The following is a 20,160-nucleotide window of genomic DNA, read 5'->3' as shown; positions in this document are numbered from 1 at the left end:
CTCCCAAGCCAACTGAGGGCCCCCCTAGAGATGTGATCATAAAATTTCACTTCTATAGAACCAAGGAACGGCTTCTCCAGGCGGCCAGAGAGTTGCCGGACATTACATTCCAGGGAAACTCCCTCCAATTGTTTGCTGATCTTTCCCCGGTCACTATCGCTAAAAGGCGGAATATGAAGCCCTATCTGCAAATCCTACAAGCCAGAAACATCCGCTATCGGTGGGGCTTCCCCTTTAAACTCTCTTTTTATCATCTGGGACGTCAGTTTCATGCCTCGTCTTTGCCGGATCTGAGGCGACAATTCCAGGAGCTGCAATTTGACCTCCCTCCTTCTCAACCCGAAACAGCTTTGGCCCGCCCGGGTCCCTCCCGGGCCCCACCGAGATCCTCTCAATCCTCACAACACGGATCCCAAGCCCTCCGCTCTCTCAAGGCTCAGAGGTTTCAAGAAGTTTCTACAGCCGGGCATCGTTAGAAAAGTGTTGCTCCTGCCCTTTGCTAAATTTGATTGTGCTTTGTTTTTTTTTTTTTTTGTTTTTTTTTTTCTTCTTCTTTTCCCCTGCCTTTGCACAGCAGGCTCGCCTCAGGCTCTTGAACAAGCAGCAACTACTGCCACCAGGAGACTAGAACGGGACACCTCTGAACTGCAACTCTGAGGATTGGTAAGCTAGTCATTATTTGCTTACAGGCAGACTGTGCTGGTCTTTAACCCTGGACTGTGGCGGCCCACCTTACTGGTTGCAGATGAATGGCAGGGGAATTGTTTTGTTTTGACCCTTCCTTTTTTTTTATTTTTATTTTTTATTTATTATTTTTTTCTTGTACAATTAGTGCACTCAGGTAATGACTGCCGTACCCCCCCCCCCCCCAATTGCATAAGCTGTTTTGATTCCCCACCTCCTTTTTATCCTTTTCAATTTTTTTTTTTCCCCTCCCACTGTGTGAGTTAAGAGGGGGTGTACGCACTGTGGACTGGACCCCTGCCTACTATTGGCCGAATGGGGGGAGGCCTTGCGCCCATCCCGCGGTTAATAGGCACACCTGCTTTGTTTTTGTTTTTTTTTTTGCTTTGGGTTCCTTTCAGATGTTGCTGGGTTCATGCTGTTTTTTCATGGGCGGGGGGTCACCCCATGTACTGCCCTGTGTTTTTTGGGGGGGTAGGGGATGGGGACGGTGACATTTTTTTTTTTTCTGCTTTTCTACAGTTTTTCATTTGTTCTTGGGGTTTATTTCGATATGCCATTGTTGACATGTTCTATTATATTTATGGTTATTGTTACTGTTATGCCGAGTGGTCTCCGACGGACCACTGCACCCTCATCCTGTGGTACTTGATCCGAACTAACGTTCGAGTCAACACCCGACCAGGTAGTGGGATGTTTAACCCACGACTCATAGCAATCTTACTGTTACAGAGTTATATGTTCGCAGCATTGCATGTTTCTACTACCTTTTCTGATGTGATACAATATTTCTCTCTTCCTTCTCCCTCTTCACTGCTTCTATCCCTTTTTTCCCCCTCTGGGTTCGCAGGGTGTGTACGCTGGTTCAAGGTTGATGGCCGCCTACAGCTGCCCCAATGACAATTAAATGGTTGTCCCTGAATGTTCAGGGCATGAACTCTCCCCATAAGAGGGTGAAGGTTTTTAAGTATCTGCGCAAACGACAAGTTGACATTGCTTGCTTACAGGAGACACATTTTTCTGAGACCTCCCATCCTAGGTACTTCGATGCTCAGTTCCCTCAGGTATTTTTTGCAAATGCTTCAACTAAACAAAGGGGGGTCCTCGTGGCTTTTCGCAAATCTGTTCCATTTAGTTGCACTAAACAGATCGCAGACCCTGATGGGCGGTACCTGTTGCTCCAAGGCACTATTCATGACATGGAGGTTACCGTACTAACGTACTATGCCCCGAATGTAAATCCGGGGCCCTTCTTGACCCATGTCTGCACCCTACTTATGTCCCACGGCAAGGGCACCCTCCTTCTTGCGGGTGACTCTAACCTTCTACTAAATCCCAAACTAGATAAGCAGCCGCCCGAGAGAAACGGACAGTCGGCAGGGGCTAAAAAATTCATGTCCTCCTTGCAAACACTTGACTTGGTTGACCTGTGGAGGGAATGTCATCCTCAGGGCAAGGACTACACCCATTACTCCCATCCCCATCAGGTCCACTCAAGGATTGACCATATGTTTATGCTCAGACATCACCTTCCGTTAGTGGTATCGGCCTCAATCTTGGCTGTTCCTTGGTCAGATCACGACCCGGTGCTAGTTGTTTGTCACTCTATTCTGGATAGACCTAGATTTTCTCCCTGGGTGATGAATGATTCCCTTCTTTCGCATGCAGATGTGACAGCGGATATTGTTAAGGCTTCGGAGGACTACTTTCGTGAAAACTTGGGCTCGGTGCAGTCACCAGTGGTCCTTTGGGAGGCTTATAAAGCGGTGTTACGGGGTCGGATAATTAGTCTGGCTTCGGCCCGTAAGAGGGCAAGAGAGAAAAAACAAAAAGAGCTTGAGTCCCGATTGGAGTCACTATCCGAGAAGTTTAAACAGTTTCCCACCCCGAACAACCGTAAGCTGTTGGACATGGCCAGATCGGAGCTTGACCTATGCCTTACCGAGGGTGCTGAGCGTATACTGCGCTGGTCCCGCCAGCGGTGGTATGTGAGAGCAAATAAACCAAACCGTATGTTAGCTAACAGACTCCGCACCTTTGCCCCTAAATTTAACCCGATTACCCTACGTGATCGAAACAATGTCCTATCAGGGAACCCGAAGCATGTTCTGGAGGAATTTGGGTTTCGCCTTGCGAAGCTATATGCGGCACCAGAGGATAATGCGGCTCAGAGCACGGCAGACTTCCTGGAAAGCCTTTCGCTCCCATCCTTAACGGGGGCTCACATTGCCCTCATGGATAGGGATATTCAGATCACCGAAGTTCTACAAGCCATAAAGAAACTTAAGGTGGAAAAACGTCCTGGGCCTGATGGGTACACCGCGCTTTACTATAGGAAGCTGGCATCGGTAGTAGCCCCTCATCTGGTGGCAATGTACAATTCGGTCAAAAACGGCAGCCCTCTCTCCCCAGATCTTCTGACTGCAAATGTGGTGATGATTCCTAAACCGGACCGTGACCACTCATCTTGGGCAAATTTCAGGCCGATCTCGCTCATCAATGTTGATATGAAACTCTTGACAAAAATCTTGGCGACTCGACTAAACTCTTTCCTCCCCCGTTTAATAAAAAAGGACCAGGTTGGCTTCGTACCACAGAGACAGGCGGGAGATGCAATTCGACGTATAGTTCAACTCCAGCATATAGCCCAGGCTCGCTCCCAGGAGTCCATGCTTCTCTCCCTCGATGTGAATAAGGCCTTTGACTCCTTGTCTTGGCCCTATCTCATGTCTGTCCTACGGCACTATGGATTTGGGACCTCATTTATGACTTGGATGTCGGCCCTATATGATTCCCCCCGAGCAAAAATTTAATATTACGGATTTGAATCCCCCATTTTTACTATCCACAGGGGAACCCGCCAGGGATGTCCGCTGTCACCCCTTCTTTTTGTGTTGGCACTGGAACCTCTGGCGGAGGCAATAAGAGCTCACCCAGATATCCGGGGCATAGAAATAGCAGGTTGCCCCCATAAGATTTCCTTATTCGCTGATGACATTCTCCTCTCTGTCACCTCTCCTAGAACTTCCCTGCCAAACTTACACACACTGTTGCAATCCTTTGCATCTCTCTCAGGACTCCAAATTAACTCATCTAAATCGAAGGCATTGTCGACTAATCTCTCTGTGGAGTTACTGGGGGACTTGCAGTCGGCCTTTCCTTACCAATGGGTTTCCTCTTTGCCTTATTTAGGAATCCGTCTCACATCAACATACCAGGCTTTATATCAGGCGAATTATCCACCATTATTCAAAAAATTAACGGATATGTTGTCGGCGTGGTCCTCCTTACCTCTTTCATGGTTTGGGAGAATAACGGCCATTAGGATGGCATATCTCCCAAAATTACTTTATTATTTTAGGGTTCTCCCCATCCCAATTCCCTCCCATGTCCTCAATATCCATCAGCGTAGGATCCTGCAATTTATCTGGGGATCGTCTCGCCCCCGTATTAATAAACAAATCCTGTTCGCCAACAAAAGTAGTGGGGGCCTCTCGGTCCCGAATATAAGAGACTACTACGTGGCTGCTGCCATTGCTCCGCTCTCTCACCTTCATGAGACGTATCAACTCCCGCTCTGGGCGACTATTGATTTGCTTGAGACGGACCCTGTCCCAATCTCTTCATTACCGTGGCTCCCACCTGCACATCGCCCTAAGATTACAGGGCCTTGTATGATTCATACGTTACGAGTTTGGGACTCTGTGAAGTACTCGGCGGGGCTGGCTTCTCCCCACCTCCCGCTGCTGCGACTTCTACGTTGCCCACTTTTCCCTCCAGGCCTTCATGACTCCGTGCAATTCAAGTGGTGGACCATGAATGGCTTCGGCGATGTACACTCCTTGCTTACTCCCACAAAAATTTTACCATATGATGTATTACGTTCATCACACGATATACCTCTACGGGAGTATTTCAGGTATCTCCAGATCCGTCATTTCCTCCAGAGTCTCATTAAATCTCAGGACGCCCCGTACAGGTTGACACCGTTTGAGAGCATCTGCAGATCCAGGCCCCACTCTCCTGGTCTGATATCTATGATATACTCAGCTCTGGTTTCTAGGCGGAGACCTCCTGTGCGGTCTTATCATTTGCAATGGGAGAGGGAGTTGGGGAAGAAGCTGGACCCGGAGGAATGGCAGGCAATGACCCTAGCCATATCCAAATGCTCGCGCAATGTGATAATTCTGGAAAATGCATATAAGGTGTTATACCGGTGGTATTATACCCCGACGCGTCTGGCTCGCTTTGTTCCAACCTGTTCCCCACTTTGTTTTAGAGAATGTGCCCAAGAGGGCACTATGGCCCATATTTGGTGGACCTGCCCGCGGGTGTGCAGACTATGGGTCAGGGTGTACGCATTGCTCCGTAGCCTACTTCGAGTAAATCTTAAAAAGGATCCATTTGAGGCACTCCTTGGCAAACCAATCACTGAGCTGTTACGCCCAGAGCGCCAATTGGCGCAACATCTCTTTACTGCAACTAAGTTGACAATAGCCAAAGCATGGAGAACCCCGGCTCTGAGTTTCGAGGCAGTCAAGAACCGCCTGAATGATGTTATGGTCAATGAAAAATTGTCTTCTGTTCTTTCAGACACTCACGCCAAGTTCCTGCGTGTCTGGCAGCCCTGGATAGCATATAATTATTCTCCTAGATTTGATGTTGCTTTATTATCGATGTAGGGACCGGTGGTGCGCACCCTGTGAACCCATTCTCTTCCCTCCCTCCCCTCTCTCTTCCTCGACCCCCCCTTCTTCTCTCTTTTGATCCTCCCTACTCCTCCCCTGCTTCTCATTCAACAACCTCTTTTCATCCTCCCTTGACTCACTCTACATCTTCTTTTCCCCTTCTCTCTCTTGTCTCACCAATTACCAGTAGATGATTACTATGGGCTGTTAATGCACTGTATGACATGCTTCTGTTGCAGTCATGTGAAAACCCGGGTTCACCCGAACGCAGGGCACATTGGAATCGTTCGGGCAACAGCCTGCTTTAATTACTACCATGCAGTGAATCACCTGTACTGTTATTTGTACGACAGCCTATTGTATTGGAATGTAAACTTGTTCTTTAATATTAATAAAAACCTTTGTAAAAGAACTGTACTGTAACTGTGTTGCCCCCCCCCAAATACGTTGTAAAGCGATGCGTAAACTGTTGGCGCTATATAAATTGTGTAGAATAATACTACTACTACTACTACATGACAATACATCAAGTTGTTCCCTGTCCTATGAGAACCTTCATAACTACTACCCTGTTGGTTTTCAATGAGACTAGCATGCGATATTCTTATTGTGTGCACTAGGTTTAAAAGGGCAAGTTTCACTGTAACAAAAACAGCAAGCAGGCAGGCTTTTATTAGACAAGCAATGTCTCTTCTGCAATAAAATGCCCATATCTGCCTTCTTGTGGTCTTCTCCAGTGCTGTAAACTGAGCTGCACAGCGCCAGAGCGGTCTGTGTGTGTCAGGTTGGTCTCTGTGTGACGTCATCGCGCACTGATCAATGAAGAGGGCAGACTGGCACACAGGAGAAGATCCCGGTGCCAGCGAGGGACCGTTGGAAGGGCGAGCAAGAACCCCCTTAGTACCGCATTAAAACTCTGGACTTGAATACAAATCCTTTGTAAAGTAAAACAGCTCCCATGTATGTTTTTTTTTTTTTTATATATCTGTGTATTTAGCTCTGGCCTTGATTTCAGCTTAATTGATAAAAGTAAATAATCTTTAAAACACCTTATTTTAATTTTTTTTTCCCCCCGGGGCATGCTTCCTTTATGCTAAACTAAAAAAATTGCCTAATCAGTAGAACGTGATCAGGTCCATGACGGAAGGGAGAGTTTAAGATATTACCATCCCACTGATCGTATTGTGGTTTGTACCATTAGGGAAACCACAGAGATGAAGCAAAAACAAGTAGCATTTCTTGCGAACAGAAAAACCACAATATACTGTAGATATGATATAACCGTGCACTCAGACCTTGAACACGGAATCCACTCATGGTATAGACAAGACAGAGAAAGGTTAAGCATGACCCATTTTTAAAGCAGTTTAAAACCAAAAACTTAGTATATTGCCACTTAATCATTAGATGTGGTGGCGGCATTTATTTTTTCTTTAGGCTGTTTTTGCCTGGAGATCTGGTCAGTAACACACTTCCTGTATTAGAGTGCCTCCACTCTGGATAAATGAGTACCGGGGGCACCTTTGGACAGCAGCAATCTGTTAATCTGGAGGGGGGGGGGGGGGGGGAGCTGTCCATGCATTTGCAGTTTTATACACTAATAAATTAAAGCTAAACTCCAAATAATACATTATAAAACAGTTACAGCAAGCAGTCCCTCTTCCAACTCGCGGGATTCAAACAGCTGCTACGTGTTTCGCAAATCGGTAATTGCATCTTCGAGAGATTCATGCATCCACGGGACACCACTGAAGGCTGTGAACGGAGGGTGAGGTAGAATTTGTTTCCCACGTCCATGTACATTGCTGGACAAGCTTAGTGCCGGCTGGGGCACTGGTCCATGTGAGTGCACATCTGATTGATTTTAAACGTTATTTTAAATAAATTTGCATTTACTTGCTACACTATGATGGTCCTTTGCATGTCTTTGAGCCATATCAGTACGAGAAATTATTACTTTCCTTGGGGAGAAATCATTGATGTGACCAGTGAAGGAATGGTTATCCTTAACCACTACAATACAGGGCACTTTTGCCCCCTTCCTTCCCAGCCCAATTTTCAGCTTTCATCGCTCTCGCACTTTCAATGACAATTGCGCGGTCATGCTACACTGTACCCAAATGAAATTTTTATAATTTTGTTCGCACAAATAGAGCTTTATTTTGGTGGTATTTATTCACGACTCCGTTTTTTATTTTTTGCAATATAAGCGGAAATTTGGAAAAAAAAAAAAAAAAAACACACAATATTTTATTTTTTCCATTTTAAAAGAAATCCAATCAAATCAAATTTTGTCATAAATTTAAGCCAAAATGTATTCTGCTACATGTTTTTCTTAAAAAAAATTCTGTTAAGTGTATAATAATTGGTTTGTGTGATCAGGGACATATGTAAGCAAATGATCATGTACATATGTGTGCAGATAATCATTGGAACATGTGATTTTAGTGGGACATGTCTTTTTATTATTTGGGGACATGTGTGGTGACGTGTGTTTACACTAGACAGGTGATCAGTAAAAACAGCTCATACTCACTGATCACCAGCCGGCTGCAGCGATCTGCTCTCCTCAGCAATGACTTCTGTGTGAGGAGAGGATGAGCCGATTGCCTAGCAACTGGCTGTTTGTTTACATCACATGACGGCCATGATTGGACACGGCCGTCATGTGATCAGGAGGGCCAATCACAGAGCCCTCCTGCCGATCCGAGATGCGCCGTGTCCGGGTGACATGAGCACATCGGGATCGCACTGCTGCGCGGGCACACGCGCGATCCCCCCCTCCTTCTGAAGGACGTTCCTGAACGTCCTCTCAGAAGTAGAGAGCTTCCACCCGGCCGTATATGTACATTGGCCGGGTGGGAAGTGGTTAATGAACCAAAGGCAAAAACACAGACTAGGTCTGGTGAGTGGCCAATCTTTCCGGTGGTGGTGAAGCACTTGGTCTTTGTCCCTGGTTGACACTTTGGGTGGAGATAGAAGCATTATCAAGAAAATCTTAAGCACTGAAGAGACTGTTTAGATTTATGTACTATATGCACGTAGCACTTTTTCTTACAGGAGATATTTAAGCACTTTGGTGACAACAATACAGGAGTTAAGGGCCTGGCCAACAGACACAAACTGCAGTGGTGTCACCACATACATATTTATACACATTTTTTTCTTCTTTTTTGGTTTTATCACCTGCAAAAGTGGTGGTTTAGCTGGTAGTGATAGTGTATTTTATGGTCCCTGCAACGCCTTCACTGCCATGCACTGGTCGCCAACTTTTTTGACCACTAAACTCACAATTTTAAATCCCACGGACCACTAACATTAATTTTACATGTCTTATACACACACACACACACACACACACACACACACACACACACACAATGCTCCGGGTCTCTGCTCCTCCCCCCCCCCCCCCCGCATCACACTGCTGCCAAATTTCACTCCCTTATGCAGCCATGTACGCGAGCTCTGTGCTCCCTCCCACAGTCTGTGATTAGTGCCGCCATTGGAAGTCGCCTCCATCACCCCCCGCTCTTTGCAGTACTCCTGGCACCTCGCTCTGAGTTCACAAGAGCCAGAACTACAGGAGGAGGCATCATCGTGCGCTAATAGCATTGACTCTCAGTGCACACCGAAAACACTGGGTGGTATAAATCCCACACAATGTTCATTTGCGGCAGAACCCCTGGGACCAACAACGTTTTTTTTTCCATGGACCATCAGGGGTCCATGGACCACTGGTTGGCGACTGCTGCTATAAGGTCTTCAAGTCACGAAGGCTGATGAAAGCGCCATAGCGCTGCATTGGACATGATGCCACTGAGGAAATTCAACCAATGGAGCATAGGGGGAAGGCTGTCTGCCAGGGAGTGAAGAATCAGGTAGTTAGTGTGCTTTTACTCCCTCCTAGAGAGTTGGGCTCAGTACCCAGTCTGGTCAGAAACCAGCGACCACCATAAGAAAAAAAATAAAAAAAAAAAAAAAAATAAAAATAAATAAATAGCCCCCCCTTTGCCAAATTCTTACGAGATTTCATTAAATCTCATCAGATCTTAAAGTCTAGACAAGAGATGTTCCTTGAAGGCACTGGTGACGTAGCCATCCCAGGGAGTAACATTAAGAATGTCAGTAAAAGGAATAAATTGTTTATTGTACATATGACTTAGGGCAGCGTTTCTCAACCTTTTCAACACAGAGGAACCCTTGAAATAACGTTCTGCTCTCGGGGAACCCCTGCTAAATATTACTATATCCACAACTCATGGTACATTAGTGTGATGGTCAGTGGGAAGACGGCTCCTTACACTTGTGGGGTTTGGGAAGAATTACCCCCTTAAAAGATAGCGAAAAAGATCAGTGGGAACTTATCAGAGGCAGAAATTGCTTAAGGAACCCTTAGGAACCTCTGGAGGAACCCTAGTTGAGAAACCCTGACTTAGAGATTTTATCTTTGGAGGGATAAATCTATTTCAAGGAGATTCATGGAACACATTCAGTAAAGTACATCACCTTACAAAAACGTGGTACAAGCAACTAAAAGCATAACCTAAAAAAAATAAAAATTATTATATATAACACACAAAACACATAATTATATGTAGCAGTGTAAATGAAACCTGGAATTCTGATATAGGATGAATTGACATTAATTATGTTTCTAGGACCGCAGAGAATGAAGAATATATTGTAGTGCATAATAAAAAGAAAGAGTAATATCCAACTATACTCTGACACACTTCAACACTTCCTGTTTGTGTGAAGAGCTTCCCAATTTACTTCCTGAGGTTTGACACAGAATACTAGCACAGTGGGCTTAGATCATTTCCACAGATGGTTGGGAATAGGCACCACGCCAAGAAACACTTGACAACGATCATATCAATGTGACCTGAGCCTAGAATCTGCTGACTATACTGCACAATTTGCTGAAATCAGCACTGACAATTTTTATTCTATTAACATTTTTATAAGTCTCGCACACAAGACACTTGTGAACATATTGCATTTTAAATTAAGTGGAAAACCCAATAGAAGTCTTGCACTGAATACAATGTATAGATGCAGTTAGGCCAGGCAGGCACATAATTACCACTGAGGGATAGGGCCCCGGTTATTTTCATTTAGGGTTTTAAAATATCCCATAATATGCACTCCTGTCCCTTAAAGTGGTTGTAAACCTCAGATATGAAATATGAACAAAACAAATCCCTCTATAGTGAGTACTCAATCCAGAGCACTAAGTGTAATTTCTGTCTGCTGCTTCTTTCCTCTGCCATCAGCATGATCAATTCTGAAGAGTTTCCCTGACACCAAGAGAAAAAAGGTGACGGGGGGGGGGGGGGGGGGGATCTCCAGCTGAGTGGCAGCCTCAGCTCTGTTCCTGTGAGCTTTGTGGGGGGGGGGGGGGGCACCTTTCCCTCCAATCAGCTTAGACCTCTGTAACTTCAGCTGTCCGCCCCCTGCTTTTCAGAGCTAAGAGATCCTGTGAAAATTCTGCACTTTAAATGGATGTAAGAGAAAAACCAGGTACAACTTGTGCAGGGAGATTTGTTTCATCTCTACGTATCACCTCAGGCCAGTCACTTCACTGGGTATATGTGAAGGTTTACAACCTCTTTAATCTTGTGCCGCCAGTCCTCGAAATAGGCCGCGATTCCAGAGGGCAGTAGGCAGGCCTGCTGCTTATGCGGTCACTGTGAAGTGGGTTTAGTGACGCCATCACTAGGCTCCAATTATTAAAAACGGTCAGTCCATGATGTATAAAATGCTGTTTATACTCAGTCACAGAGGGATTCACTTTCAGTATTCTGTAAAAACAAAAAAACCCTGGCTGATCCTGCTGTTCACTGTCCCTCCCTCCTTGTCCATGTCCCTGTTGCAGCCTTAAATTGTGTAGGCCAGCTGTTGCCACATCTACTGAGCATACTCTAGTTTCAGTTCCCTTCTAAGCTGTTAATTTCCTTATTTTTCTTATGTGTGCAGCCTTTGACTATAGAGTCGCACATGTGGGCGTATACACAGTGGTAAATGACAGCGCACTCCTTCCATCCTCCATGCCCACTAAACACTATGGCAGAAGGATATTACATGTTGATTGATGAAGGCTTCACCTCCCCGTGATTCTAAGCATATACAAACAATAAACACAAGTCTAAGGGGCATGAAACAGGTTGTGATTGGTAGAACCTCCTCCTAGGTGGCCCACACCATGTTTTTGCTCAAAAAATAAAGATTTAAAGTTCAAATACATATTTGTAGGACGATGTAAAAAACATTTGATATTAATTATTTTTCTTCTGTATTCCAAAGGCTTTTTTTTTTTTTATTTAACATGTGACCAGCAGCAGAGGACTAGAAGCTTATGAAAAAAAAGGTACATAGATTTTTCATTAAAAATAAATACAGTGCCATCATCCATATACATAAAGGGAACGGATAATGTAAATTAAACAAATTTTTACGTTGGTAACAATATGCCTTTAATACAAGTCATTAAAATACATTTAGTAGAATGGCAGTGGGCCTTGAAGTGGTATTTAACCCAAAACCAAAAATATAAGTTAGTTACAGAAAACAGGTTTTTTTCCTTTGGAGATATAAGGTTTTATAGAAATAAAAGCTGATCACTGTAAGCACCCCCTGTCAGTGTTACATGGTTTGTCTTATCCCTGTACCTGCTACATCTACATCTTTTGCAAAACAGACTTAGTGGCTGGATCACTAGATAAAAATAAGAGAAAAACTAATGCAGCCACCACATCTAAGAATTTGTAAGCTGCAGTATAAAAATAAATAAATAAAAAGATATTTGCTTTTGGGTTTATTATCGATAGATATACGGTAGATATATTCTGGTTGAATTGCACCCAGCACAGCAAAACATGTAGATACTCCTGGTCACTGTTAAATGATCATTCGTGGGATGGGCTCCCATCAACATGATCACTGTGACAGCCAGCCAATCACTGTGTTCCAATGACTGCCGGGATTGGTTGTTGCAAACTTTTAAAGTGGAGCTGCAGTTCTAATACAGTGAAGGAATCCTATTGTTTATCCTCCCTTTCCTCTACTCCAAGAATACAAGGTGTTCTGTGAATAAGAGCTGCACCCCTTGTCCATTCACAGAACACCTTGTATTGAAAGAACAAGGGGAGAGGAGCAGCCGCATAAATTGCCAGATCCCTCCATAGCTCTCAGACGTAGTGCCAGAAGTACAGTGCCAAATGTACTTTCCGACATGAATTAAACTACACAGCAACAACCAGGGTGTAGGATATAAAAAATAAAAATCTATAATAAATAAGATAGATAGATAAAATTTAATTCATAGAAGTGCAATGCCATAAAAACGTCCATGAGCAATCTTTGCAATCGCACACAAGCAATCAGGATGGAAAAGTAATGAAGGTACGATAGGAAAAGGGTCACCAGCCAAAAATCACAACCGCGCTTACCAGAGGAAGTGTGACCCCTTTATAAAAGAGCGGTCTATTGCGTTCCTTCCCCCCATAACCAAGCAGGAGATCCGGACCTTCAAGATATCCTTGCCTGTCACTGGATAATATGCACCATAGAGATGAATGGATAAGTGCCAGGAAGCAAAGTCCTCTGAATTTAACTCCCCCACAGGGATGATCACGAGTCGCCAGACATGAAACAGATAGGTAATTGACATGACATGAAATCGTATAAACAATTTATTGACAAAATAAGAGTAACACTTGCATAGGTAGGTTTTAAAAAATAAAAAAAATAAAAAAAAAAAGAAGGGGGAAGGGTATTGTTACGAGTGATCGTTCTCCCAAGATTGCCGACCATCAATCACGCAAGCATGGTAGCGGGCGTAACTCCAACCAAAGCGTTTTGTCATATGTGACGTCATCAGGGGCACCACTGTAGGCGTGTAGGACAGGGGTAGGCAACCTCGGACCTCCAGCTGTGATGAAACTACAAATCCCATCATGCCTCTGCCTCTAGGAGTCATGCCTGTGATTGTCAGGGTCTTGCAAGGTCTCATGGGGACTTGTAGTTTCACCACAGCTGGAAGGCAGAGGCTGCCTACCCCTGGTGTAGGATATACTTCATTACAGTTATTCTGTTGCACAAAAAAACTGTTCTGTTTGTGGTTCCACTTTAAACCTTTCCAAATGCTTGGGAACCTCTTTAAGAAGATATTATGTACAGGCTCAGTTGTGGTCTTCTTAGGCCCCATGGACACTGGGTGTTCAACTCCGGTGCATGAGGTTCTGGCATTTAGTTGGGTACAGGTGCACCATCCAGCCCTGCTTCCAGCAGCCTATCACATGCCATGACAGGCTGACAGCTGCATGGTGCTGGACACTGCAACTAAGGCCCCTTTAGCGCTAAAAATAGCACCTGCAAAGCGTCCTGAAACAGCCACTGCTGTCTCTCCAGTGTGAAAGACAGAAGGCCTTCACACTGGAGTGGTGCGCTTGCAGGACAGTCAAAAAAGTCCTGCAAGCCGCATCTTTGGAGCACTGTATTTACCGCTCCTAGAGCACCCCTACCCATAGAAAACAACGGGGTTAAAACTGCCCCGCTAGCAGCCACATAGTGCCGCTAAATATAGCGCCGCTTTACCGCCAGCACCTGCAATGCCCCAGTGTGAAAGTAGCCTAATGGTACTTCTGTTTAGAGCAGTATTGGCGAATGCAGAGATGAATGCTCAGAACTCTGGGCATTTGTCCCTGAGCACATACTAACCCAAGTATTCATATGGCTAGGTGCACTGTGCACCCACAGCAGCTGTCAGCTTCTTCGAGTTTGACAGGTTGGTGCCAGCAGTGGAGCTGGATAAGGCACCTGTGCTCTCCATCTACAGCTAAGCATCAGAGCCCCATGCACCAGGTAAAAACATGCATAATGCATGGGGCCTTACCATTTAAATTATAGACTGTCCATTAATGGATGGACAGATGGATAAAATAGCATCTCCTCTCCTGTCTCTAGTGCGAGTGCTTTCACACTGGAGCGGTGCGCTTGCAGGATGGTAAAATAGTCCTGCAAGCCGCATCTTTGCAGCTCTGTAGGAGTGGGGTATACACCGCTCCTAAAGCGCCCCTGCCCATTGAAAACACTGGGGCAGCGGCGCTTTGCGGGCGATTTTAACACTTATTTTTTCTGAAACCGCCCCGCTAGCGGCCGAATAACACCGATAAATCAATGGTAACGTTCAACGGTTACCGCCGACGCCCACCCCAGTGTCAAAGTAGTCTAAAAAGGTTAAATTAGAACTCAGAAAATATTTTTTACAATGTCCATACTTACATAATGGCTAAGATAGCATCAGCGTTCTTACATTTTCATACTGAGGTGCTTTTCAGGCACTTAAAAAATAAAATAATAAAATAAAAAAAAGGAGCCTGAAAAGCTCACGAAAACCTATTTCCATTAAAATCAATGGATGCTCTCACACTGGGCCAGTGGGCTGGCAAGAATGTGAAAAAACGCCTCTCTCCATTGAAATTAACGGACAGCTCTTCAAGAGCGCTCAACTGTTTTGCTAGCAATTTAGATGCGCCTCAATGTGAAAGGGGCCTAAGGCTACTTTCACACTGGGGCGTTGGTAGTAAAGCGCTGCTATTTTTACCGGCGCTTTAGGAGCGGAGTATACAGCGCTGCAAAGATGCTGCTTGCAGGACTTTTTTTTTTTCCGTCCTGCAAGCGCACCGCTCCAGTGTGAAAGCATTCAGGCTTTCACACTGGAAAAACAGGAGAGGCTCTTTACAAGCGCTATTTTGAGCGCTGTAGCGCCTGAAAAGCACCTCACCTTACAGCCCACCCACAGAAAACATGAGACATACTGCCTACGTAAACTTTCCTAAGCATTACCTGCTCTGACTCCTCTCAGAAGAAGATTCACCATTATTGCAACTCATTATATATATATATATATATATATATATATATATATATATATATATATATATATATATATATATATATATATATATATATATATATATATATATATATATATATTTATTAAAAAAAATATAAAAACAAACACACACCAAATGAAAATATTTTTGTAATACAACTCAAGCATTAGTACGACCCTAGGTATCTGGACTGAAGCCAACCCCTTATCAGCACCAGAAAACAAAATGTAAACATACAGAGATGAATACTAATTTTAAACCCATCAGAACATTTGAATAAGCCATCATAGGAAAAAAAAAAAAAAAAAAAAAAAAAAAACACACAAAATGCCCATCAAACAATCCATAGGTCTTCTAAATCACCATAGATTTCTAATAAAAATTAAATCCTGTCTGGCTCTAGCAGTTGTTCTCTTCCTGTGTTTTAGAAGACATACTAGAAGCGATCATGTTGAAAATGACAAGAATGGACAAAATCCGGAGTCGTGGGTAGGGTGGAATCTCCCTGTGGCATTTTGCTAGGAATACTGCATTACAAGCACTAAATACACAGCCAACCTTTTGCAGCAGTTGATTATCTCTGCCCATAGACTTCCCTTCTCCTAGAATAAACCTGGGTCCTTAGCAACACTGGATCCAGACATAATCTCTCTGAATGATCAGAGCGGCTGATCCCATTAATGAAAGCTTCTATGAATTGACTGATCGGGGACAGGGTGTGCAAAGACGCAGAGGGAAGGGTTAATCACACTTTGCAATGTATAAGGGAGGTAATAATTATATTATAATATATATATCTTCCAGTAACTGATCAGGGATAAAATGTGCAGAGACGTAAACAGAAGGGTTAATCGCAAACGCAGTATATAAAAGGGGGAAGCTTATGTCTACATATAATGATCTCAGAAATTAAAGCTTCTATGAACTGATTGGGGACAGTGTATACAGGGACACATAAGGAAGGGTTAATGGGTCCTTGTAGTGTATAAGGGGGGGGGGGGGGGGGTAGCTAAAGTCTACATACAGTACAATGATCCTATTAATGAAGACTTCTATGAGTTGATCAGGGGCAGGGAAGCAGAAAGAAGGGTTAATCGGTAATTGCAATGTAGAAGGGGAGTAGTTTGTTTCTTCATTTAATTATCTCATTAATGAAAGCATCCATAAACTAATCAGAGAAGTGTGCGTAGGGAGCAGACTGAAGGGTTAATCTGTCCTTGCAATATACAAGAGGATATTTTCTTTCTATGTACAATGACTATAATAGAAAGTGGATGTGATCAGGAACAGTGATCAATGCAATACATATAGGAGGATCTTTTACATATAATGACTATAATAGCAAGTGGGTGAGATCAGGGGTAGTGTGTGCAGGGGTCAGTGCAATAGATAGAAGGATCTTTTACATATAAAGAGTATAATAGCAGGTAGATGTAATTGGGGACATTGTATGCAGGGTTAAGTCATCATTGCAATGTATAAGGGGATATCTGAGTGCGTCCAACTACAATGGCTCTAATAGCATCTAGATGTGATCAGGGACAGGGTGCGCAGGGGTCAATATGGGGGGGGGGGGGGGGTAGCTTAGGTCTACACACAATGATCCCAATTATGAAGCTTCCATGAACTGATCGGGGACAGGGTGTGCAGGGTTCAGTGATCATTGCAACGTATAAGGGAGAAGTAGGTGATGTCTCCATACAATAATGAAGCTTCCATGAACTGATAGGGGACATTGTTTGCAGGTTTCAGCAATCATTGCAATGTATAGGGAGATCTTCTACATAGGACTATAATATTGTGTAGACGTGTTGGGGGACAATGCGTGCAGGTAAGCTGAATAAAAGGTTTATCGGTCTGTGCAATATATGGAGGGAGGTAGGTTATGTTTTCATACAATGATTCTATGAAGCCTCTATTAACTGATGTGCAGGGTTCAATAATCGTTGCAATGTATAGGGGGGGAATCTTCTACATATAATAAGAGGTAGACCTGATCAGGGATGGTATTTGCAGGGATGCTGAAGAAAGGGTTAAATCAATCCTTACAATGTATAAAGGGGAGGTAGGTGATATCTCCATACAATGATTCTATAAATGAAGCTTTCATGAACTGATGTGCAATGTTCAGCAGTCATTGCAATGTATAGGGAGCTAGCTAGGTGTTTCTACATACAACGCCTATAAAAACGGGTAGATATGATTGGGGACAGTGTGTAGAAGGGTTAATCGGTCCTTGCAATGTAGAAGGGGGAAGCAAGTGACGTCTCCATACAATGATCCCATTACGCTTGATTCACACCTATGCATTTTTTGTGCTTTTTTGCAGATTTGTACTACACTCAATTTAACATGGTTTCCTATGGAACACTTTCTGTAGAGCAAATCTGCAAAAAGTACTAAAAGTGCATAGGTGTGAATTAAGCCTTAATGAAGCTACCATGAACAGGTCGGTACAGGGCGTGCATGATTCAGTGATCATCTCAATGTAGAGGCAGAATTTCTACATATATTGACTAGAATAACAGGTAGACCTGATTGGGGGATAGTGTTTGCAGGGAATCTGAAAAAAGGGTTAATCGTTCCCTACAATATATAAATGGAGGTAGATTATGTCATCATACCACAAGCCTATTAATGAAGCTTTCATTAACTGATGTGGAGAGTTCAGTGATTATTGCAATGTGCATGGGGGGGGGGGTCTCCTATAATGTCAGGTAGATGTGATCATGGACAATAATGTACAGGAACGCAGAGGAAAGGGTTAAAATCGATCATTGTACTCTATTAGGAAGCTAGCTTATTTTCCCAATGATCCCCTGAACGAGGCGTTCATGAACAGATTGGGGCAGGGTACAGTGATGGATTAGGTGGGATCAGCTACATACAATGACAGGTAGATGTGATCAGGGTCAGTGTGTGCAGAGGGAAGGGTTAATCTCTTGGCAATTTATTAAGAAGACAGGTCATGTATACAGTGATCCCAATAATGAATATTCTATGATGTGATGGACTGTGATTAACTCTTCCTCTGCACATTCCATCACTGTTCCCCCCCATTACGTCATAGAATATTTGTTAGGTCATGTATAAAATGATCCCAATAACAAATATTCTATGACGTAATGGGGGGGGGGGGGGGGGGGGGGAGACAGTGATGGGATGTGCAGAGGAAGAGTTAATCAGACTGTCCATCACATCATAGAATATTCATTATTGGGATCATTGTATACATGACCTGTTTTCTTAATAAATTGCCAGGAGCGATTAACCCTTCCTCTGCCCACCCTGTCCCCATCACATAAGCCTCATTATTGGGGGGGGGGGGTCATTGAATACATGACCTGGCTTCTTGATAGATTAACCCTTCCTCTGCACACCCTGTCCCCATCTTATCATAGAAGTCTCATTATTGGGATCATGCAATACATGACCTGGCTTCCTGATAGATTAACCCTTCCTTTGCACACCCTATCGGGAAGATAGGTCAAGTATACAATGATCCTAGTAATGAGGCTCCTATTATGTGATGGGGACAGACAGGGTGTGCAGAGGAAGGGTTAATCGGGAAGATAAGTCATCTATACAACGATCCCAATAATGAGGCTTCTAAGATATGATGGGGACAGGGTGTGCAGATGAAGGGTTAATCGGGAAGATAAGTCATGTATACAATGATCCCAGTAATGAAGCTCCTATGATGTGATGGGGACAGTCAGGGTGTGCAGAGGAAGGGTTAATCATGAAGGCAGGTCATGTATACAATGATCCCAGCACTGAGGCTCCTATGATGTGATGGGGACAGGGGGTGTACAGGGTGATGACTGCCATGTACATAGCCGGGTGCCCCCCATACAATGACTGTGCTGTCAGGTAGACGTGATCGGACAGCCAATGATCTGAGTGCGCACACTGCCTGGCACTGATTTCCCCTTTGGTGAAATGGAGCCCGGGCTCTCATGTGTCCCATCATGTCCCCGGACTGTCACAACAAGCCGCTGTCATTTTGCGCAGTAAACACGATGAGAGCAGAAGGAGTGGAGGGAAAGGGGAGGGATGAAAAGCCCAGAACATCGAGGCGATTAATGGGGATGTATGGACCTCTCACCCCCCCAACCCGGGACCCCCCATCCCCGGGGACACTCATCATCACCCCCAGCCCGGTGCCACTCACCCAGAAGACGAAGGAGTAGATAATCAGGAGGGTTTTCAGACACGTTATAACTGGCTTGGTCTCCATTCTCCTTGATGCCATGCTACTGAGATCCGGTAGCCGGGTGTTACTGTTGCTGCTCACAGCCCCTCCTGCTTGCAGTTTATCCCCAATCCGCAAGAGGAGAGACAAGCAATGGAATCACCTCCCCAGTAAGATGTGTTATATGAAGGGCAGCATCCCCGGCATCCCTCTACCTGGGCCCGAGCCTGGCCCCGCCTACCTGTCAATGGTCTGTCACTGTGCTCCGCCCACTACAGCTCCCAGCACCGGCTGATCGGATTCCAGCCCCACTCAACGTCCAATGATCACCAACTACAGCCATTCCTGGGGATCATTCTCCAATCGCATACACGCTGTGTTGTCTATGACGCCTTTTCTCCTACATTTTAACCACCTCAATACAGGGCACTTACCCCTTCCTGCCCAGGCTATTTTTCAGCTTGACAATTGTCCGGTCATGCTACACTGTAACCATGTGACATTTTTTATCATTTTCTTCACATAATTAGAGCTTTCTTTTGGTGGTATTTAACCACTTCTGGGTTTTTAACTTTTTCTTAAAAAGAAAAAAAAAAGTTTTTCTTAGTTTCTGTCATTAAATTTTATAAATAAGTAAAATAAAAAAATAAAAAAGTTTTTCTTAGTTTCTGTCAGTACATTTTATAAATAA

At 44.2% G+C, this 20,160-nt stretch overlaps 1 protein-coding gene across 1 annotated transcript in view; it reads right to left on the bottom strand.

Moving 5' to 3' along the window:
• Positions 1-19,656, bottom strand: part of TSPAN7 (tetraspanin 7) — a 182,467-nt gene extending 162,811 nt beyond the window's left edge. Inside the window, exon 1 of the mRNA XM_077480867.1 lies at positions 19,449-19,656. Within this exon, the coding sequence (XP_077336993.1) occupies positions 19,449-19,529 (81 nt within the window). The 5' untranslated portion in view covers positions 19,530-19,656. The remainder of the gene's footprint in view (positions 1-19,448) is intronic.
• Positions 19,657-20,160: the final 504 nt, after the last annotated feature.

The sequence above is a fragment of the Lithobates pipiens genome, unplaced genomic scaffold (genome assembly GCF_037356315.1).
Source record: "Lithobates pipiens isolate NorthernLeopardFrog02 unplaced genomic scaffold, aLitPip1_a1.2 Scaffold_16, whole genome shotgun sequence".
Classification (NCBI taxonomy): domain Eukaryota; kingdom Metazoa; phylum Chordata; class Amphibia; order Anura; family Ranidae; genus Lithobates; species Lithobates pipiens.
This window is presented reverse-complemented; position numbering and strand designations above follow the sequence as displayed.